The sequence below is a fragment of the Trachurus trachurus genome, assembly GCF_905171665.1.
Source record: "Trachurus trachurus genome assembly, chromosome: 6".
In the NCBI taxonomy this organism is placed as follows: Eukaryota; Metazoa; Chordata; class Actinopteri; order Carangiformes; family Carangidae; genus Trachurus; species Trachurus trachurus.
The window spans coordinates 23,199,022-23,216,316 of NC_139897.1; the positions used below are offsets into that span (position 1 = coordinate 23,199,022).

At 40.2% G+C, this 17,295-nt stretch overlaps 1 protein-coding gene across 1 annotated transcript in view; it reads left to right on the forward strand.

Annotated features, from left to right (window-relative positions):
• cdh13 (cadherin 13, H-cadherin (heart)) overlaps window positions 1-17,295 on the forward strand; it is a 306,474-nt gene that overhangs the window by 52,107 nt on the left and 237,072 nt on the right. Inside the window, exon 2 of the mRNA XM_083974351.1 lies at window positions 6,516-6,636. Within this exon, the coding sequence (XP_083830477.1) occupies window positions 6,516-6,636 (121 nt within the window). The remainder of the gene's footprint in view (window positions 1-6,515; window positions 6,637-17,295) is intronic.

A 17,295-nucleotide genomic window follows, 5' to 3' on the forward strand; every position in this document is an offset into this window, starting at 1 on the left:
GACAGACATCGGAGCAAACTGACCACAGACTCTGGATTAAACTTTCTTGCATGAAACTGTGACGTGTTAACAGTGCTAAAGCCAGAATTAAAACAGGTTTTAGCAGCTTCGATGGCTGTTGGTTTGCCGCGAAACGGCGACAGCCGATGCTAATTTCTGTTAGCCCGTCTATGAGGTTTCACATTGTACGTTAGCATTAAGCTAAGCGGACTTTATGCTTAGTTGTGATACTGGCTGTGTGTGTTTTGAACGTTGTTTCAAGCCTGGTTTGGGACTATTGTGAGCTACATGAACCACGAGACCGCACTGGCGGCGACGTCAAGAGCTGTCGCCACTCTGTTATATCAATCGCTCTGGCCATAGTGATACATCCACCCATAAACATTAGCCCATGCTACCGTTACCCACATCCTGTCCCCGAGGCAGAATCTTTCCTACTATGGCCACGCCAAGACCCGCCTTACTAGGCCTCTGATTGGCTGAGAGGGGCAAGGCAAGGCTGTGACAGACGGAGCTCATTAACATTTAAAGGTACAGGCACAGAAACAGCTCGTTCTCAGGAGAGCTCATTTGAGCGACTTTTAGACAGCTGCCATTCAGGACCACGGATCAGTTTGGGGCAATACATTTAGAATACAGTTTAGTTGGACGTCTGACAGCTGAGTGAAACTGAGTAAAAAGAGTATAATATGGGACCTTTAAGTAAAGTAAAGCTATTGTAACGTGTCTGGTCTGCACTTTTCACCTTGCTGGGAATTGACCTCTTAGTAGGACAGTGTGATCTAATGCTGGAGGTAAAGTGTATGGATCTTTTCTCCTGATTGAGCTTTGCTGCGCTGCACTTAGAGAGCTAACATAAACCTAAAGACCTACACTCCAAGTGGTTGTCAGTAGATAGCCGTATTTATTTCTCCCTAATGCAAACTGATCTATATGAAACCAATCCACCCCAAATGATTTCTGCCGCTACTTCAATGCTTCCTTAATGTCTGTGCTTCTTTCTGTTGCCTCTATATTTAAATTGAATAATATTGTATTGCAGTCTATGTCTGTGATGACCAACCAGGAGTGCTTTGGCAGGTGGTACTATGGTAGTTCCCGGTGGTTGTGTGGAAAGCTTCTAAATGCCTATGTGTGAGTGTATGTGTGACAAAGGCTCATTTGATCTAGATTTAAATGCCACGGTACATACAGTATCTTCTGAATCCTCTAGCCTATTTGCAGTTTGCCCCACTCACTTTGTCCACATATCGCACTAAACACTCACAGATTTATTTATCTCTTTGGCTCTGTGTCGATCATCTCATTAAGCTGCTGCACAATACACCAACAATTTTCTGCAGGTCCAGCGTTGCTTGAGCATGATAATTGCTCCTGCTGGATAGATATTGTTTTCGTGCACCCAAGGCTCTTTGTTTCCCCTAGACTGGACCATAGTAATCCCTCCATGTAGCGCTCTGCTCTGGCAGCGTCATACCGAGCCAATCACTGCAGAACAATGATGGCTTCACAGAGACATCAAACGGACAAGATAGTGAAGCTGAAACACACAGAAATCAATTCATGCTTTTATTGGACCCCCGCGGAGAAAACATATTGTGAGGTTCAGGAAGAGTTGATTCATATCTTATACAAATCACATAACAGTAGGCTATGTCTGTTTCTCTATGCAGGTACACTATGTGCTTTTTGTGCGGGCCGCATTACCTTAAATTGCCTATGCACATTTATTTATCTATTTATGGTTTAGTCAGGAAGCTTCTAGAATTTACTGTGATTGAAGATGGCATCTACGTGTACTTTTGCATTTATTTTGGCAACGTATTAAATATTGGACAGAAAGTAGAAACAACCTCCACAAGGGAAAACAGAGCAGAACCCAGCAAATGTGTCACGTTGATACGAGGTATATGTAAATGTAATTTCATGTGACAGGATGTGGGTATATACAGCTAATGCTGTTTGAGTATCAATCCAAACAAACTCTCAGCAGCTAGAAGCACCTTATTTAGAGTGCATGGTATTTTTTGGTGGGTTTCATTAGCCATTTCTAAATCAGGATAACATGGACCTGTTTTCAAGTGGCCATAGTCAATATTTCTAAGTATAACAATGTATCAAATGGCAATATAAAAACAACATGCGTCACGAAATGGACTTGCAGAGCATCTAAAGCTCTCCTGAATTTTACAGAGCTATATCGTGGGTTTCAGCTAATTTTTGTCCTACTGTACCAATCACTTCAATGTGTTGGTTTTACATAATCAGTTTGATAGTGTTGTTTTCAGGCACAGTATGCAGCTGCTTTTAGTGAAGAGCTCCAAGATCCCACAGCACACTACCTACTCATGACCAAAAGGTAGACACAGTTGTTGGTAGAGTTTAAAGGACACTGAATTTAAATTCAGCAAAGAGCCAGAAACACAACTAAAAATGTAGGCTGATATTTTTCCGGAACTGCTGGATAAGGAGGTAAGCAACTGTTTGCTCACCCACCTAACCACTTAAAATGTAACAGTACATTCATGTTTTGTTGACATTTTGCTCCCTTTGCCCCCACATGACAACATAAATGATTTGTTGCTGGGATACCAGTGAGTACAGTATATGCCATTGCAGGATTGAAGGAACTTCAACTGGTAGATTATTACAAAATATAACAAAAATGATGTAAGAAAGCTCTTGAAAATGTTTCATATTTTCCACACATCACATTTGTCTGTAAGAGAGTATCATCATCATACAACATAATAAAGCCTCAAATTGAATCTTTGTAACTCAAAAATGAACATGGAGCAAAACACATCTGCAACCACTCAACGAATAATTTTAAAGTAGAAATATTGGATAACTCACAATATAAAAAAACAAAACTTTGTTCAGTGGCCTAAATATTGTTCTAAAGGTGAAATTCTGAATCAGGCTACATGGTTGAACACACGTTATGTTTTATACTGTACACTTGGAAACAGACTTAGATATTTATGTTCATTGCAAACTAATCCCTGTGAGCTAATAACTCAAATCCCACTTCAAATAGCTGACAAACACAGCACAACATGAGTGAGCAATCTATCAAAGTAGTGTAAAGATGGACTTTGTTTATAAAATGCCTCTACGTATTCAAAGGCTGAATTGATATAACCTTCATATCTCTAGTACATAGTTAAATGGTCACTTAATGGAGAGTATTGCCCACAACAACAGTCTCCGTTGCTAACAACATTGTCATTAGCTTTGCCTTAATGCTTCTGCTGCCCTACTGTGAGCCACTGGCGCTGGTTGTAATATTTTCGCTTTAATGGACATTAAAATGGTTGTCCATGTCTGAGTCATGCTGAGCAATGTGCATGGCGTGTGGTGTGTTTGTAGGTATGCACGTCACTGTGCCTGTGTTTGTGTGTACTGTACGTGTGTGTGCACACGCACATGTGTGCATGTTGTAATGTATTTTTCGTCATTTGCATGTGTGTCCCATGAACCCTTGTTATACTGACAGGTCTTTGCCCTTTAGTCAACCTGATTGAGTTTATGGACCAATGAGCATTGTACCCCCACCTTGTCAGGAATCCTAGTGATAGAGTTGAATTAACATTTTGACAACAACAGGAAACGCACTAAATCCCCTGGGTGCAATGATTACTTTGCAGGGACATTACATGTAATAACCTCTGTGACTCAATGTCTGCCAAAGCTTGTTCATCATTCAGACAGACAAATCATATAGTCAAGATGCTGCTGTATGAAAGTCTTGTAACTTCCAAACCCAACAAAATACTGCACTTTCTCTGTAATTATTAATTTTCCTTTTCCAATTATCAAAAGTTCACAAAATGTTTCAGGTTTCATAGCTCTAAATAAACAAACATAATGAAAATTGCCACCTTATTAAAGACAAATCATATAACTGAATGTGCCTCTTACCCTGGTCTTGTAATCTAGTGGGATAAACTGTGTCTTTGTGATTTGATGAGTACAACAGTACATTGATCTTAGCATGATTCCTTCTGGGGACATGTTGTTCCCTCTAATCTGAAGGGGAAGAATTATTTCACTGTAATCTTTTACTGAATAATGTCTCAACACCTCACAGCATCCAGTTATTATCTCCTTGTTAAAGCACTTTTGATTATTCCAGAGGAATTATTAGAAGGAGGGGGTCAAGAGATATGAAGATGAGCAGGTGGGATGTCACTGGTTGACAGATGGCAAAGTTTGGCAGATACAGATCACATGTGCCATGCTGCATCTAATTATAGCACCTAGTGTGTAATGTTAATGATGTCCCAGATAGAGTCCCAGAGGTTTTTGCAGAAAAGCAGTGTGTTTGTTAAATCTGAAAAGATGTGACATTTAAACATAAAAAAAACATGACATTTTACACAGTCACATCTACCTGGGAGGGGTGGAAAAATGTTTCATTATGACCACTAGTGAGGGATGACACGTGCATCTATTATCTTTCACCTTTCCCTATACTCCGCACACCATGTCCAGTGTGCTTTTAGTCCATTATATGGAAATCTTTTCACAGTGCTATGTGGACGTATTGATGATCAATGGGTCTGTTCACCACCTTGCTCTTTGCTTACACACAGTCTGCCATTAATTGTTCTTCAGTTCTCAATGCAAATCTGACCTACATGGGTGAGTTTTCAGAAAATCGTTTGGGTTTGTTAGTTTTAGAGCTGTGCTACATGTACTCAAGTCTGAACCGCAGTCCCTGTAACTGAAAGGACGCCCTCCACCTCCACCTCCCTCTCTGTCATTCACTGGGAAAGTACGCAAATTAGTTTTTAGAGATGAAACTGTTGAAGTCTTTTTAACCTAGAATTTATTGTGCCACAGTCCAGCTTGAGATAGTCAAACGCTAAACTGCTTTTTGTGCAGCACATGGATTTAAATGTCTCTCTGAGGTCTGATTATTTGTTAAGCCATAGTCAAAGTCTGAATGAAACTGGCCCTGGAATTTTAGCTGACAACTGACAAAATACCTGTGACCTTAACACAGGCTGACAGCTGGGTTTCCTTTACATTTGAAGAAAATGTAATGTATTGTAAATTATCTAGAGAATTTGCCACAGCGTGTGCAGTCATTCTTCAACCTCTAACTTCACCTTTGGTTGAAAGAACCATAAATCTGTGTTGAACTTGCACTTGAATTAATTCTTCACTGAGTTGAATCCCTCTTGACTTCTGAAAGTTCTTTTTTTGAATCTTGTGAAACTGTAAAATACAAAACAACCACATAACCTAATGAAATATTTTCTTTACTATCTTAATGCACTGAAAACAAACTCAGCTGCAGTTGTAAGTGGGTCACAGCTGGGATTGGTATTATGAAATTATAAATAAAAACTCTGCAGTGGAAGAGAAACAGCAGGAGACGTATCTTTGAATTAATGCATCATATACTTAAACACAACCTAAACAGTTATTTTTGTTTCTCGGTGTCTGTCCCTAACTAGAGTAGCTGTATATTTGGTCTCTCTGTGAAGCAGTTGAGGCGTGATACCTTACACTTTGTTTCCATGGGAACATTAACCCTTCAAATAAGGTTTATTGTTTGGGGAGGGGTGGTGGTTTTGGGTTAGAAGTTTTTTATGTCAGTGCAATTTTTAAATTGAAAGAATGTGATTTGCAGAGAAAACAGGTCAGTGAGGAGAAAAGCAAGAAAGGCAGCGTGGCAGAGAATTGTAAAATTCAAAACAGCAGCCCAACGATATCTCGACCTTCAGAGGAGGAAAAAGGGAAGCCATTCAGCACTTTGGTTTTTTAAATCGAACCTTGAATGAAGTCACAGTAATATTTTATTTAATATCAGTTTAAGCCTGATTCACGACTAAATCACAAGACAAAATTATCTGGCCCATCTAGCAAAGCACCAGTCTTTCATTTCACTAAAAACTACTCAAAGCCTCTTTGTTATTTGTTTGAATTAAAGGTACTTCACAAATGAATATGTATAATTTTCAAGGTACAGTAAAGAGGGAAAAATGACTTGCATGTTAAACTGGTGTACAGTTATTAACATTGATATTACCTGATTCATTTGTTGTACAATATGATTGTCTGCCCACCTCTGATGCTGCCTGTGCAACTATTGGAAAGTTTTTGAAGACTTTTAAAATATATATACAGTGTATGTATACGGTGTATATATAAAACTGGTCACTAATCCAGTGTTGTGTATAAAAACATGATGTCCCTGGTTTTGCTTCATTGATCTTTGCCATGGTCAATCTGATAAGATCCTAAAACTCCACTGGTAAATCAACAGTTTTGTGTTTTTGAAATAGTTTAAAAACTTTTAGAAAAAACTGAATTTTTTCCACTGCATGTTTATCTGCTTCGTCCTGATGTTGTTTATGTAGAATTAATACGGATTAAGTCTTTTTTTTTAAAAAGAGAAACAGTCAATCTATCCCCCTGCCTGTGCCTGCCAGGTTTACCTACACAGAAACAACTTGCTCATGTGTATTGTCCTGATCTCTGCTTTGTTCTCTGTGTTGCAGGTTGTCCATGTGGGTGGCCAAGAGGATGGAGGCCATGAGGGCTGTGTGCCTGGCTTCCAGGTCAAACACTACCAGGTGGCGTACGGCGGACCTTTCCAGAAAGGCCAGCCTCTTGTACAAGGTCAGTGAAAATGGACAGAAAGTAACTGTTGTGAATCTTAAGTTTTTCTGGTTTGCTGGTGTACTGTACACACACACAAATAAAACCCCTAAACCCTCAGTTTGCCTGTCTGGTATCTGAGGAGTTGAACAGCACCATATCTACTGTAGGTGAGCAGAACAGAGCAAAGCATGGCTTCCCCCAGGCCAAGATGATGGAGGGTGTGTGTGTATGTGTGTGTATTTGGCTGAATATGCTTCACACTCATTAGAATTCATGTGTTTTTGTTCCAAACAGGAGATAGAGCTGGTTGCCTCTATGCACAACAATAATAACCAAATAACTTGTGTCTGCAAATGAATTATTCTCCTTGATTGGATGATATTTACAAAAGTCATTTTTTCTCCCTCTTTTGTTCCTCCCCTGAACACAGCTTTGGGCTGCTCAGTTAACTGTGCATGTGTTGTGTGCTCATATGCATGTGTTTGCCTTGTGACTATTATGCTGCAGCTTTTCAGTCCCAGTACACCAGTTACCTTGCTTGAGTCGACAGAGCCTTCTGGAGAACTCAGTCCCCAGCAGCCTCTCGGTTGTATTTTTCCTTTTTATGCAGAAATGCGTGTTTGATCTCAGCAGGTTTATAATAAATACATTAAAGATTTGAGACAGAGTTGAGAGGAAGGTCGTGGGGTTCACAGCTGAAGAATCATAATCACCAAAGCTCACTGCTATCTCTGAGCTAGTGCGGAGGCATGCCTTGTCGCCCTTTTGTTGCTGCTGTGACCAGTCAGGCTCCCCACAGACTCCTGCACTGCAAAACTCAGACCACACAAGCCCATTCTCAACTCTGTATTGCTGCCACAACTTATTGGTCCAGCCAGCTCCTCTGGGACCTTCTGGCAATGCCCATCCACACAGCCTCCACTCTGTCTCCACAGAGATCAGCAATAATGTGTGCTGGCTGCAGTCTGCTCCACTGGGGTAGTGAGTCTCTCTACAGACATCAACAAGAAGCAGTCAGCCACCGGTAGTTATATTACAGAGCTAAGGAAGTTTTTACTAATTCATTTGCTTAATAATTCATTCACTTTTGCATTCAGTTGTTGCTGTTTTATTTGTTTTAAGATGATGAAATACAATGGAAATATGTAAATTCAAATGGGAATAATTTATAGTTTGTTAATGCAGTCTGTCATTTATTATGGGACTTGTTTTCATTCCATGTTCATTATTCAACCACTTCCTCGTTTATTTCATCATCCCACTGTGTTTTTCTCCACATTACGAGGCTACATTGGTGGATTGTCATTACCTGCTTCAGTGACATGCACATTACTTCTTTTATGGCTCAAGTGTCATGAAGTGTTTGTAGAGGTGTTCTTACACAGCACAAACTTTTTCTTAAGTGCCACTCTACTGACAGACAGCTTTTCCAATTGAAAATACATACTTCCCAACCTAGATGACAAAATATGACAAATCTGAGCATTTTCTCCTTCAGTCTTATTTTTCTTTCTCTTTTTTTTGGGCTTTATTGTGTTTGATTCGGTCAGCCAGTGAGACATTTTGTCATCTGGAGGCTCAGTGGTGCGTGTAGTAGGAGACAGAACTCAGTTCTGCTTTAGTGCTCTGCTCTTGGACGACAGAGTGGTTCCATTACCTTGAATATACTCTTGTCAGCAGAAACACCTCTCACCATGGGGGATCCCATTCCTCACAAGTTATGGACAAAAGCATAGGCGTGGCTAGTGGCCACTACACATACTTACATGGAAATATACACAGATAGTACAAGAAGCATGCTTGTATGAAAATCTGCACACACAGATATACTATGCTTGAATAAAAAAGATTTGACATTTGACAAAGGAAGCAAGTAAGGCTTAATATTTCAACTTTCATTGTTAGATTAGATCAGACGCAAGCATGTTAGCTGTATAACAGCAAAGTGAAATAACAGAGAAGTGCATCTGTTTTTATGCACAGCTTATTGTGTGTGTGCGCGTGTGCGTGCGTGCGTGCGTGCGTGCGTGCGTGCGTGCGTGCGTGCGTGTGTGTGACTTCAAAGAAAAGTGAAAGGGAGAGCCATTTGTTAGCACAAATAATTCAGTGGATTCACCAATATATATGGATTTCAGAGGGTGCATTGAGACTGTTTTACCTTCCCACCATCCATTTTGTTAAATTTGAACAAATTGTCTGCTGAGTGTGAGGGTGATTCATACAGAGTGCCAGAGGCTGCAGCCAGGCCCAGTGACACATGCAGATTTATGTAAATTCTGCTCAGCCCCGTGCCACCTGCTGTAGACCTTCCCGTGTAATTACCAGTGGAGGGGCGGTCTGTTAGCAAGAGATACCTGTTGGCGCAAACTCGGGTTCAAGGACATCCATCTTGGCTAATGGCCATATCTGAGAAACAAACACACGCTGTATCCAGTGTGCAAACATTCACTCTTTCTCTGTCTTTCTTGGCACCCTCACAGTTCGTTCCCAACTGCATCACTACTGTTGCACGATTCCTCTCTCTCAGACTCTTGCTCTTGCTATTTATCCTTCACTTTTGTCTGTCCTCAATGCACTCCACCTCCTCTCCTCCTCCTCCTCCTCCTCCTCAGCTAGTCAGAGCTTACATGAAAAATTGATATATGTGCAAATAGAAGCAAAATGGAAAATGGGTAGGTCACAAATGCCAGTGGTGAACCCCTCTCTCTCTCTCTCTCTCTCTCACCCCATGATCTCTGTAGGCTCATAATTTCAAACAGTATAAATGTATAGCTCGAAGTAGGGAAGGTTTTATTTTGATAGATAGCCTGTGTACGACACATGGTCCTCAGGAGAGAAGGGGAGCTCCGTCTCTATCCCTGCTAGATTACATGATATGATTGTGTAGTCTCAGTGGTCTCATCATTCAATCAGAGCAACTGAACCTAATACAAATGAAAGATTAACCATGTGACCACTTCATGTTGAATCCTTTCTTCCACATATACTGTAAGAGTGTACAAAATGGATATTTTTTAAAAACCTACACTAACGTCTGCATTGCTGTTAAGTAGTTAACCTCACAAAACCTATGGACTACAGCTCAATATGAAAACCACTCTGAACAAAGCAGAAATTAATTTCAAAATATGAAAGAAACTCAACATCCTACCACATCATATACTACAACTTTTGTGTTAAACTAACTACAGTAACTCCTGCACCGACCTCCTCCTCTCTCTGACTCCACACGACCAGGCAGCTACGAGCTGGTGCAGCCTGAAGGTGCTGCCCTCCTCCTGTAAACAGAAGCTGCTGCTGAATCCTTGAATCCTCAATAGAAAAGTCTGGATATTTCCTTTTACCAAAATGTTTGAGTTTCTTCAGGTGTAAAATATCTTTGACCTGATGTTGAGGAAAATAATGAGTACAATGATAAGTGGACTCCAATTTATGAAACTAGACTATGCACTTTCTGTAGAAATTGTGGTGGGATTGCTGGCGTTTGGAAAAGCTGACACTCTGCTGCATTTTTGACCATTAAAAAAAACAAAAAAGAACTCACAATCAGCATCTTTTATTCAAGTTTACATGATGGAATCTGTTGAAGTGGAGTATGAATTACAGACACATCATCAGTGTAACATCAGCTGAAGTGATAGAATCATGATTGTGTGTCTGAGTGATATGGATAATTTTGATGTACCTTTTGTGAACAAGACTTTCACAGCAAACCCACCAATAATTGTGTGCAATTGATTCTTTATTTGCCTGCCAATTCAGTGTTGTTGCTGTCTCTGCTTCACTGCAATAGCAACCAATGCCATTAGGAAACATTCTGTAGATGCACAAAAAACACCTTGTTTTTCTGAAAGAGCCAACGTCCTTAAGATTGAAGAAGGAATTCAAATATGTGCTTTACCGTTGTAGTGAGAAGTGCTGTATTTCTTTAGAGTGTTCCAAGGAACAAACGGCGTCTCCACAGGGTTGAAGTGCATTAGCCAGAGCAGGCGGTGAATGACATTTACCAAAGAATGAATTAGGTTGTCAGTTGTGAAAAGTAACTTTAATAGTTCTTTTTTCTCAGCAGGTTCTGTCATGATGCAGAGAAATACAGCAATGAGATGTATTGATTTTTAGATGGTGTTATAGCTCACCTTAGTTTTGCAAGCTGTTTGTTTCTTTCCTCGCTGCTGCCCTCTCAGAGGTGGCAGTAAAGTTGATGCAGTTTGCTGTCACCAACATGGCCGGTCGTCAGAAATAATCATACCTCATGATATCGGTAATACTGCTCCTATGCAGAAACTGGACTTCTTTATGAACATTTATAGCCAGGAGTACGCCTTTTCCAAGAGGCCTTTATAAAAAGACATTATAATCTGTTAATTTATGCAAACCTAAGGTAAAAATGCAGTTTTGATTTTATGGCGTACTGGGAAGCTATAGGGCACCATGCTGTCAGCCCATAAAATATGGAGAAGAAATGAGCAGAGCCACCTTATCTGTATCCTGCAGAGCAAAACCAAGGCACTGTGAGGCATTCTGCAATCCCACCACCAAACATGATTATTCCCAAAAACATGGCAGCCTTTAGCATTTTATATAGCATCACTCACATTGCTTAATCAAGCATTCCCTAAGAGTTGTCTTTGAAAAGCTTACCTGAAGGAGAAGGCCCTCCCCGGGCTTGGCATCGCTAGCAAAGCCTTCCACTTGATGTTGGGAGCAGTGTGTGGACATGGAGCTCTCCTGGCTGGCATGAGGCCTGAGGCCTATTAACCGCATTAAGCTCCAAAGACTTCTTCGCTGGCACAATCCTCGTCTCTTGCCTGTGTTCCCCCTGACTGTATCATTGAAGCAATTTAAAAGTGCTTGGATTCTGATATAACTTAGTGGTTTTTGATAAATTGTACAAATGGAACAGCTCTCTCATCTGTTTTATTTTTGCCTCTGTCCTACTTGGCTCTGCTTTCTAAGTTTAGGTGATAAAGTTTGCTGTATTTCCTGCTCAGAAATATTGTTCAGGGAATTTGTTACATTGTAGACCACACACACACACACACACACACACACACACACACACACACACACACACACACACACACACACACACACACACACACACACACACACACACACACACACACACACACACACACACACACACACACACACACACACACACACACACACACACACACATTCACACACTAAGACACATTTATCTTTGATCAAATACTCCATCATGCAGCATATGCGAGATTAGTTTTATGATTTATTTGCCGCTGTAAAGGTTCCTCACCTACACTTCACTCAAATGTGGTAGTTCTCATGCGAGAGATTGCTGTGGTACACTGCTTTCTTTTCTACTAAATGCATTACTCACTGTAAATGAAACACCTAGCACATCCGTTCAACCCTTTTGTAATACCGCTGAGTACCTTATTATTTCACCACCACTGTAACTTTAGGCAAACAAACAGCCATCAGATGTTCTTCGGTAAAATACTAACTGCAGGAATTACAAGCATTATATTTACCAGTAAGCATAATAAGAGCATATTTTAACCATCTGTTTATTGATGTTATTCCGCAAAATACCACTGGGTTTCCGGCCCACAGCCAAATGTGTTTTGTCTTGTGGTATTTGCATAAACTAAAGCAGAAAGTCAATTAAAAATGGAGATTCCCTGCACGGAGATGGAGCGAGGCTATAAACAGTCTAGCTCTATGGTGACTTAAAACAGCTGTGTCCCACACATTATTGCTCTACTTACTAATTTTGGCATCATAACCTGGCTTACACAACCCTCGGTACACTGTAACCACCCTGTGACACCCCAGGCATCCACCTACTACACCTACCTTGTCATCCATATTGTGGATGCAGGGATTTAGGCTCTCATTCGTTTCTCTTGGCGTGAGAGGGTGTATATCCAGATCATGCCACTCTTACGCCTGTAATGGTGGAGAATTAATCACCCTCTGTAGCCGGAGTCACCAGGACCAGGAGCTTCTTTTCTGGTGTATTTTTAATTTGACCATAAATCAAGGTGTGCTTCTGACAAATGACTTTAATTACAGGAACGGCCATTAAAAGTATGGGTATGCAGGTGTGTATGTGTGTGTCTGTGTGTATACAGGTACTGTATGTGTGTGTAGTGGGTGTTTCTCCATGTGTTTGTGGATCTGAGCTTTATACAGCAGGTACAACATGTGTAATGTGGGCATGTTGTTTATTTGTAATACACGTGAGGTGTTGTGTGGGTGAAGATAATGAAGTAATCCATATGGAAATGGCCCACAGCTACATTCACCTGTATGTGGGTCAACTTGTGACTGGAGGCTGCTTGTGGATAGTGACTAGGGGAGGTTATGAGAGCAGGAGAATGATGCTGCAGACAGAGGAGAGGAAATGCTAAGAGGCCATAGAGGGAAGAGAGTTTGGATATTAAGCTGAAGTGGCAGCAAATCCTTTTGTGGCTGATCTGAAATCATCTGTGACATAGGAAAATTCAATGAGGCTTTTTGACTAGAATTACGATCAGTTACGCCATACGTGGGCCGCTCTGTGGCTCTTAAAATGTGATTTGCTGTGAGTAACAGAGACATGATGTGGTAGAATTACTAAATTATTTAAAAATAACATGCTGATATATCTGAGGGATCATTCAAAATGTTGTTGCCAAAATGAGTTTAACTTCACTTCTGCAGAATTTTATACCCTGAAAATATCCTAAAATGGTGAGTGATTGTGAATGAGTTGTAGCTAATATGGTAAAAGGTCTTGTATAAATAGTTGAACACAGGAGCATTTTCTTCTAAGAAGTGAGAATATTGCCTTTGGGGTCAACATCCAGTCATATCTGCTGGCTAGTATACTTACTCTTAAATACGGCTTTGGTTTATTACAGCTGTTAATAGCTTAGTTTTGACCAGTGCTGACATATGGGGGTTTTGGCTACATCACACAGTGAAATTAGGTCTGTGGGGGCCAGAAAAACATACAGCAGTCAGACCAACTGGACTTCCCGTGGGTGTGCACATAATGTTGCTGTGCATTATAAGCAACATTATAGGTCCACTCGCTTCTGGTTTCATCTCTACAAATAGTGCTTTACATAATCTGCTAAACTCTTAGTTTGGACGACCTCAAATGTTTTGCTCCATAGGTAAAACTTTGAAAACTGTCCCCATGGAGGTTAACACAAATCAGAATAGTCCTACAAGTTTGTAATAAGTTTTAAGATGTTTCTGCAGCCATGAACATTAAACTGTCACATTTCAAATTGGCATAGCTCACTTATTAGGAACACATTCAGCAGACATGTACTGAGAGGGAAGGCACTCCACAATGTTGACTAGCAGCTGTTTGGTGCTGGGTAGGAAGGTTACAGCATGTTTTGCCTATAGCAGCTGAATATGATACTAACAGAGCAGTGATTGTATCCATCCGTTACAGTGAACGTGGAACTGGGATTACATCAGATCATGTTTCAGTTATGTGCTTTATTTATGCTAAATTGTATTATTTTTTCTAAATGTTATTATTTTCATTGTGTGTGACATTCAGATGGATTTCTCACCTCTCCGTCAGTACACCTGCTGCTGGCTGTGAAGTGGCATCTTGGTCCACTGGAATACAAACTGGCATCAGCAGCCCTGAGAGGCGGCCTGTAGAGGCTGCAATCACAGAGCATCAGGGGCACGGGGACACTAGCGCCAAGACCCCATCTGCAATCATGGTGCAACTGGCAGCTGTTTGATATATCTCTCTCCCTCTCTCTCTCTTTCTTCATCTCTTCTGTGTCTGTCCTTTGTCGTTCCCGATCTCTCCCCCCCTGAAGAAGCTCACTCTTACTTCCTTCCTATACTCATGTGCTGGCTCTGCCTAACCTACTTAACAGGGAAGAAATTTACATTTCTGATGCAAATTGCAGTACATCTGCTAGTAGGTCTAACAAACATCATTCACAGCGCTCCTGGAATGAAAAATAAAACTCCACATGTTTAATTCAATGCAGGCTGTTCACTAAGAGGGTGTTCATCAATTAGTAACATGATGTTTTTAATTGCAGCTTTGAAGGAATTTAGGGAGCAGGTTTTGGCGAGCAGATATGAACTGTCAAGATTAATATTATATTATTCTGACCAGACGTTGGCACATCTTGATTCGCAAATCAGAGACCGCAGTCAATCAGAGCAGTTTGCACCAGTTGGGAACCTGCTTGGGAACATCTTGTAGATTTGTTGTTTAAAATAGAAGCTCTTTTTAAAGAGACAGTCTTCTACTTGAGCATAAATCTGTATATATAAAAAGTTACAGTTTATACGACTCATCGTTTCAATTAAGCAACGCCAGGGGTTTCTGCAAGGACTTTCCTCTACAACTTAAGTCTTATTTTCCTATATTTTACTTGTTAGGCTACACTATGCCAAAAGCATTGGGACTGCCATCATTCTGTGCTCTATTGCATTAAGTCATAAAAATGTTCATTTTCATAAATATCCACTTCCGTAGAGATTGCATTAGCTCAGACAGAGCACCGCAGTCATGCTTGCATTAATCAGTTTGTAAAAGCTGTCTCATTCATCCTTCATCAACACTGGCACATTTATCAGCATTTGGCAAACACCTGAAGAGAAGTGTCCTGACTTTTCTCACTATTATCAGGCTGATGCTTTTTTTTTTTTTTTTTGCTTCTCCCGCTTTCCCTTTCGGCCATGTGCGACATGCCCGAAATAAATAAATTGATTGATTGATTGATTGATTGATGCACTGGTCTGTTGTTTGCTTCTGCAGCTTTAGCTGTCCAACCTTCCCTATAGCCATATTTTTGGTACTGTTACAACAGAATAAATGTTCATGCATATATTTATCAATGTGGGAAGTGGTTCTTCCAGCAGAATTCTTCTTCCTGCTCATATGCGTTGAGAGCTCCCTCAAAGACGAGAGCTCTTTCTGCTGGATTTAACTGTATAACCATTTTCAAAAGACTGAACCAGCCAATTACAGTCATGAATGAGTTCACGTTATTCAAATAACATTGTTGAACAAACATGATCACAGTATGTTTTTCTCTCTTTTTTTTTTAAAACAGTTTGTTGAGGTCTGTGGTAAAGAGAGAAAGCAAAGTTAGTTTTGTGGACTGGAATGAGATGTGTTGATTTTCGGTCTGTCTGATCTACTTTGGAAGAAAATGACCTTTGTACTGCCCTTTTTAGAAACTTTAAATTTAGCTTTGGTTTTGTGCTGTGATAGTTTTTCTGCACTCGGGAGATTAATTTGGCCCAAGACAGCTTCACTGGGTTGGTGTAACAGCATTTCGAACCACTGGATACCATGTCAATAGACCCTTCCTGGTGTGACAGTTTGAGAAACCCTGTCGATCAGATGTGGTGGTTCCATTCCTATAAGCAAGGGTACAATAAATTGAATGATTTTTTTTCTTTTTGATGATCAAGAGCCCTTGAAAGTTTACTTTTTAAAAAAAAAAAACCTTTTACCATTTACTTTGAACATGCAGTTCATCCAGATTTGGGTTGTTGGTTTCCATCACTATGTATGAAGACAGATCAGCGATGGATGAGTGGATGGATGGATAGAGAAAGAATATGTCACATTTAATGTTATTAAACATAGGTGAGAAATTGATTTATTATTATTAGATAATAACAATAATAGAATGCATGATAAAATGAGTAGGTTGATTTTACCATTTGAAGGGTGCTTTGTTTATGCAGGAAGGAGATTGTCTTTGTTCCTCATTTTGATCGGCTCACTTGCCCACTACATGCTGTGATGTAATTATTCTTTATGTTATATCAAAAGGTTATGAAGCTGATTATATTTAATCGGATAATTAACGTCGCTATTCTGTTGCCTAGCACTGTATGTGCTCCAGCTGTATTGGTGGTGTGTGTTTATCTGCCAATGTAAAATTAGTTGTGTGCAAGTGTGTGGCTCCACGCAGTTCTTTTTTTCCCTTCTCAGTTATGTTTATAGTCTTTAAACATGGTTTTCTCAGTAGCAGCTGCAGAGGACAGCCGTCAAAGGTACTACGTATTTTTTTTTAGTCTTTCATTGTCACAAACAAATCATCCACTCCCGTATCTGCACCTCATTATTTTATAGCCCCCTCTCCATGCATTCCTTGTTTATTTCCATGCACTACAAAAAAGCATTGGTCTAATTATGAACAGGAAAGTTCAGTTTCAATGATGTGACATAGGAAACCGTTTTGTGTTATTTTGGAATACCTGTTCCTTCACGATAAGACGACAAACATGTGAACACTGCCAATCCCTGAATTTCCAGTTCTCAAAGAGGATCCAGATGTCAGTCGGAATCAGAAATCCTGTCTAGTCTGCTTACCTTCACATTTTCATGCTCCATCTTTGGGTCAAATCTAAACTTAATTGCACAATAATGTCACTAAAATGATAAAGACACCACACTCAGTTTGATACCCTACATTTTGTTCATATATTTATGACATCAAAGTGCTTCAGAATTTTTGTTCATAGTTGTATCATATTGTTACTGCACACTCTCTCAGTCTTTCCTCAGCATTCTCCTTGTTTCATATTCTGGTATAAGAAAATACCCGAAACTTTCCTCGAGGGGATAGCCAGTCAAAAGAATATGAGAAGTATTCCCACTACAGGCTAAACGTTCTTCCATCTCTCTCTCTCCCT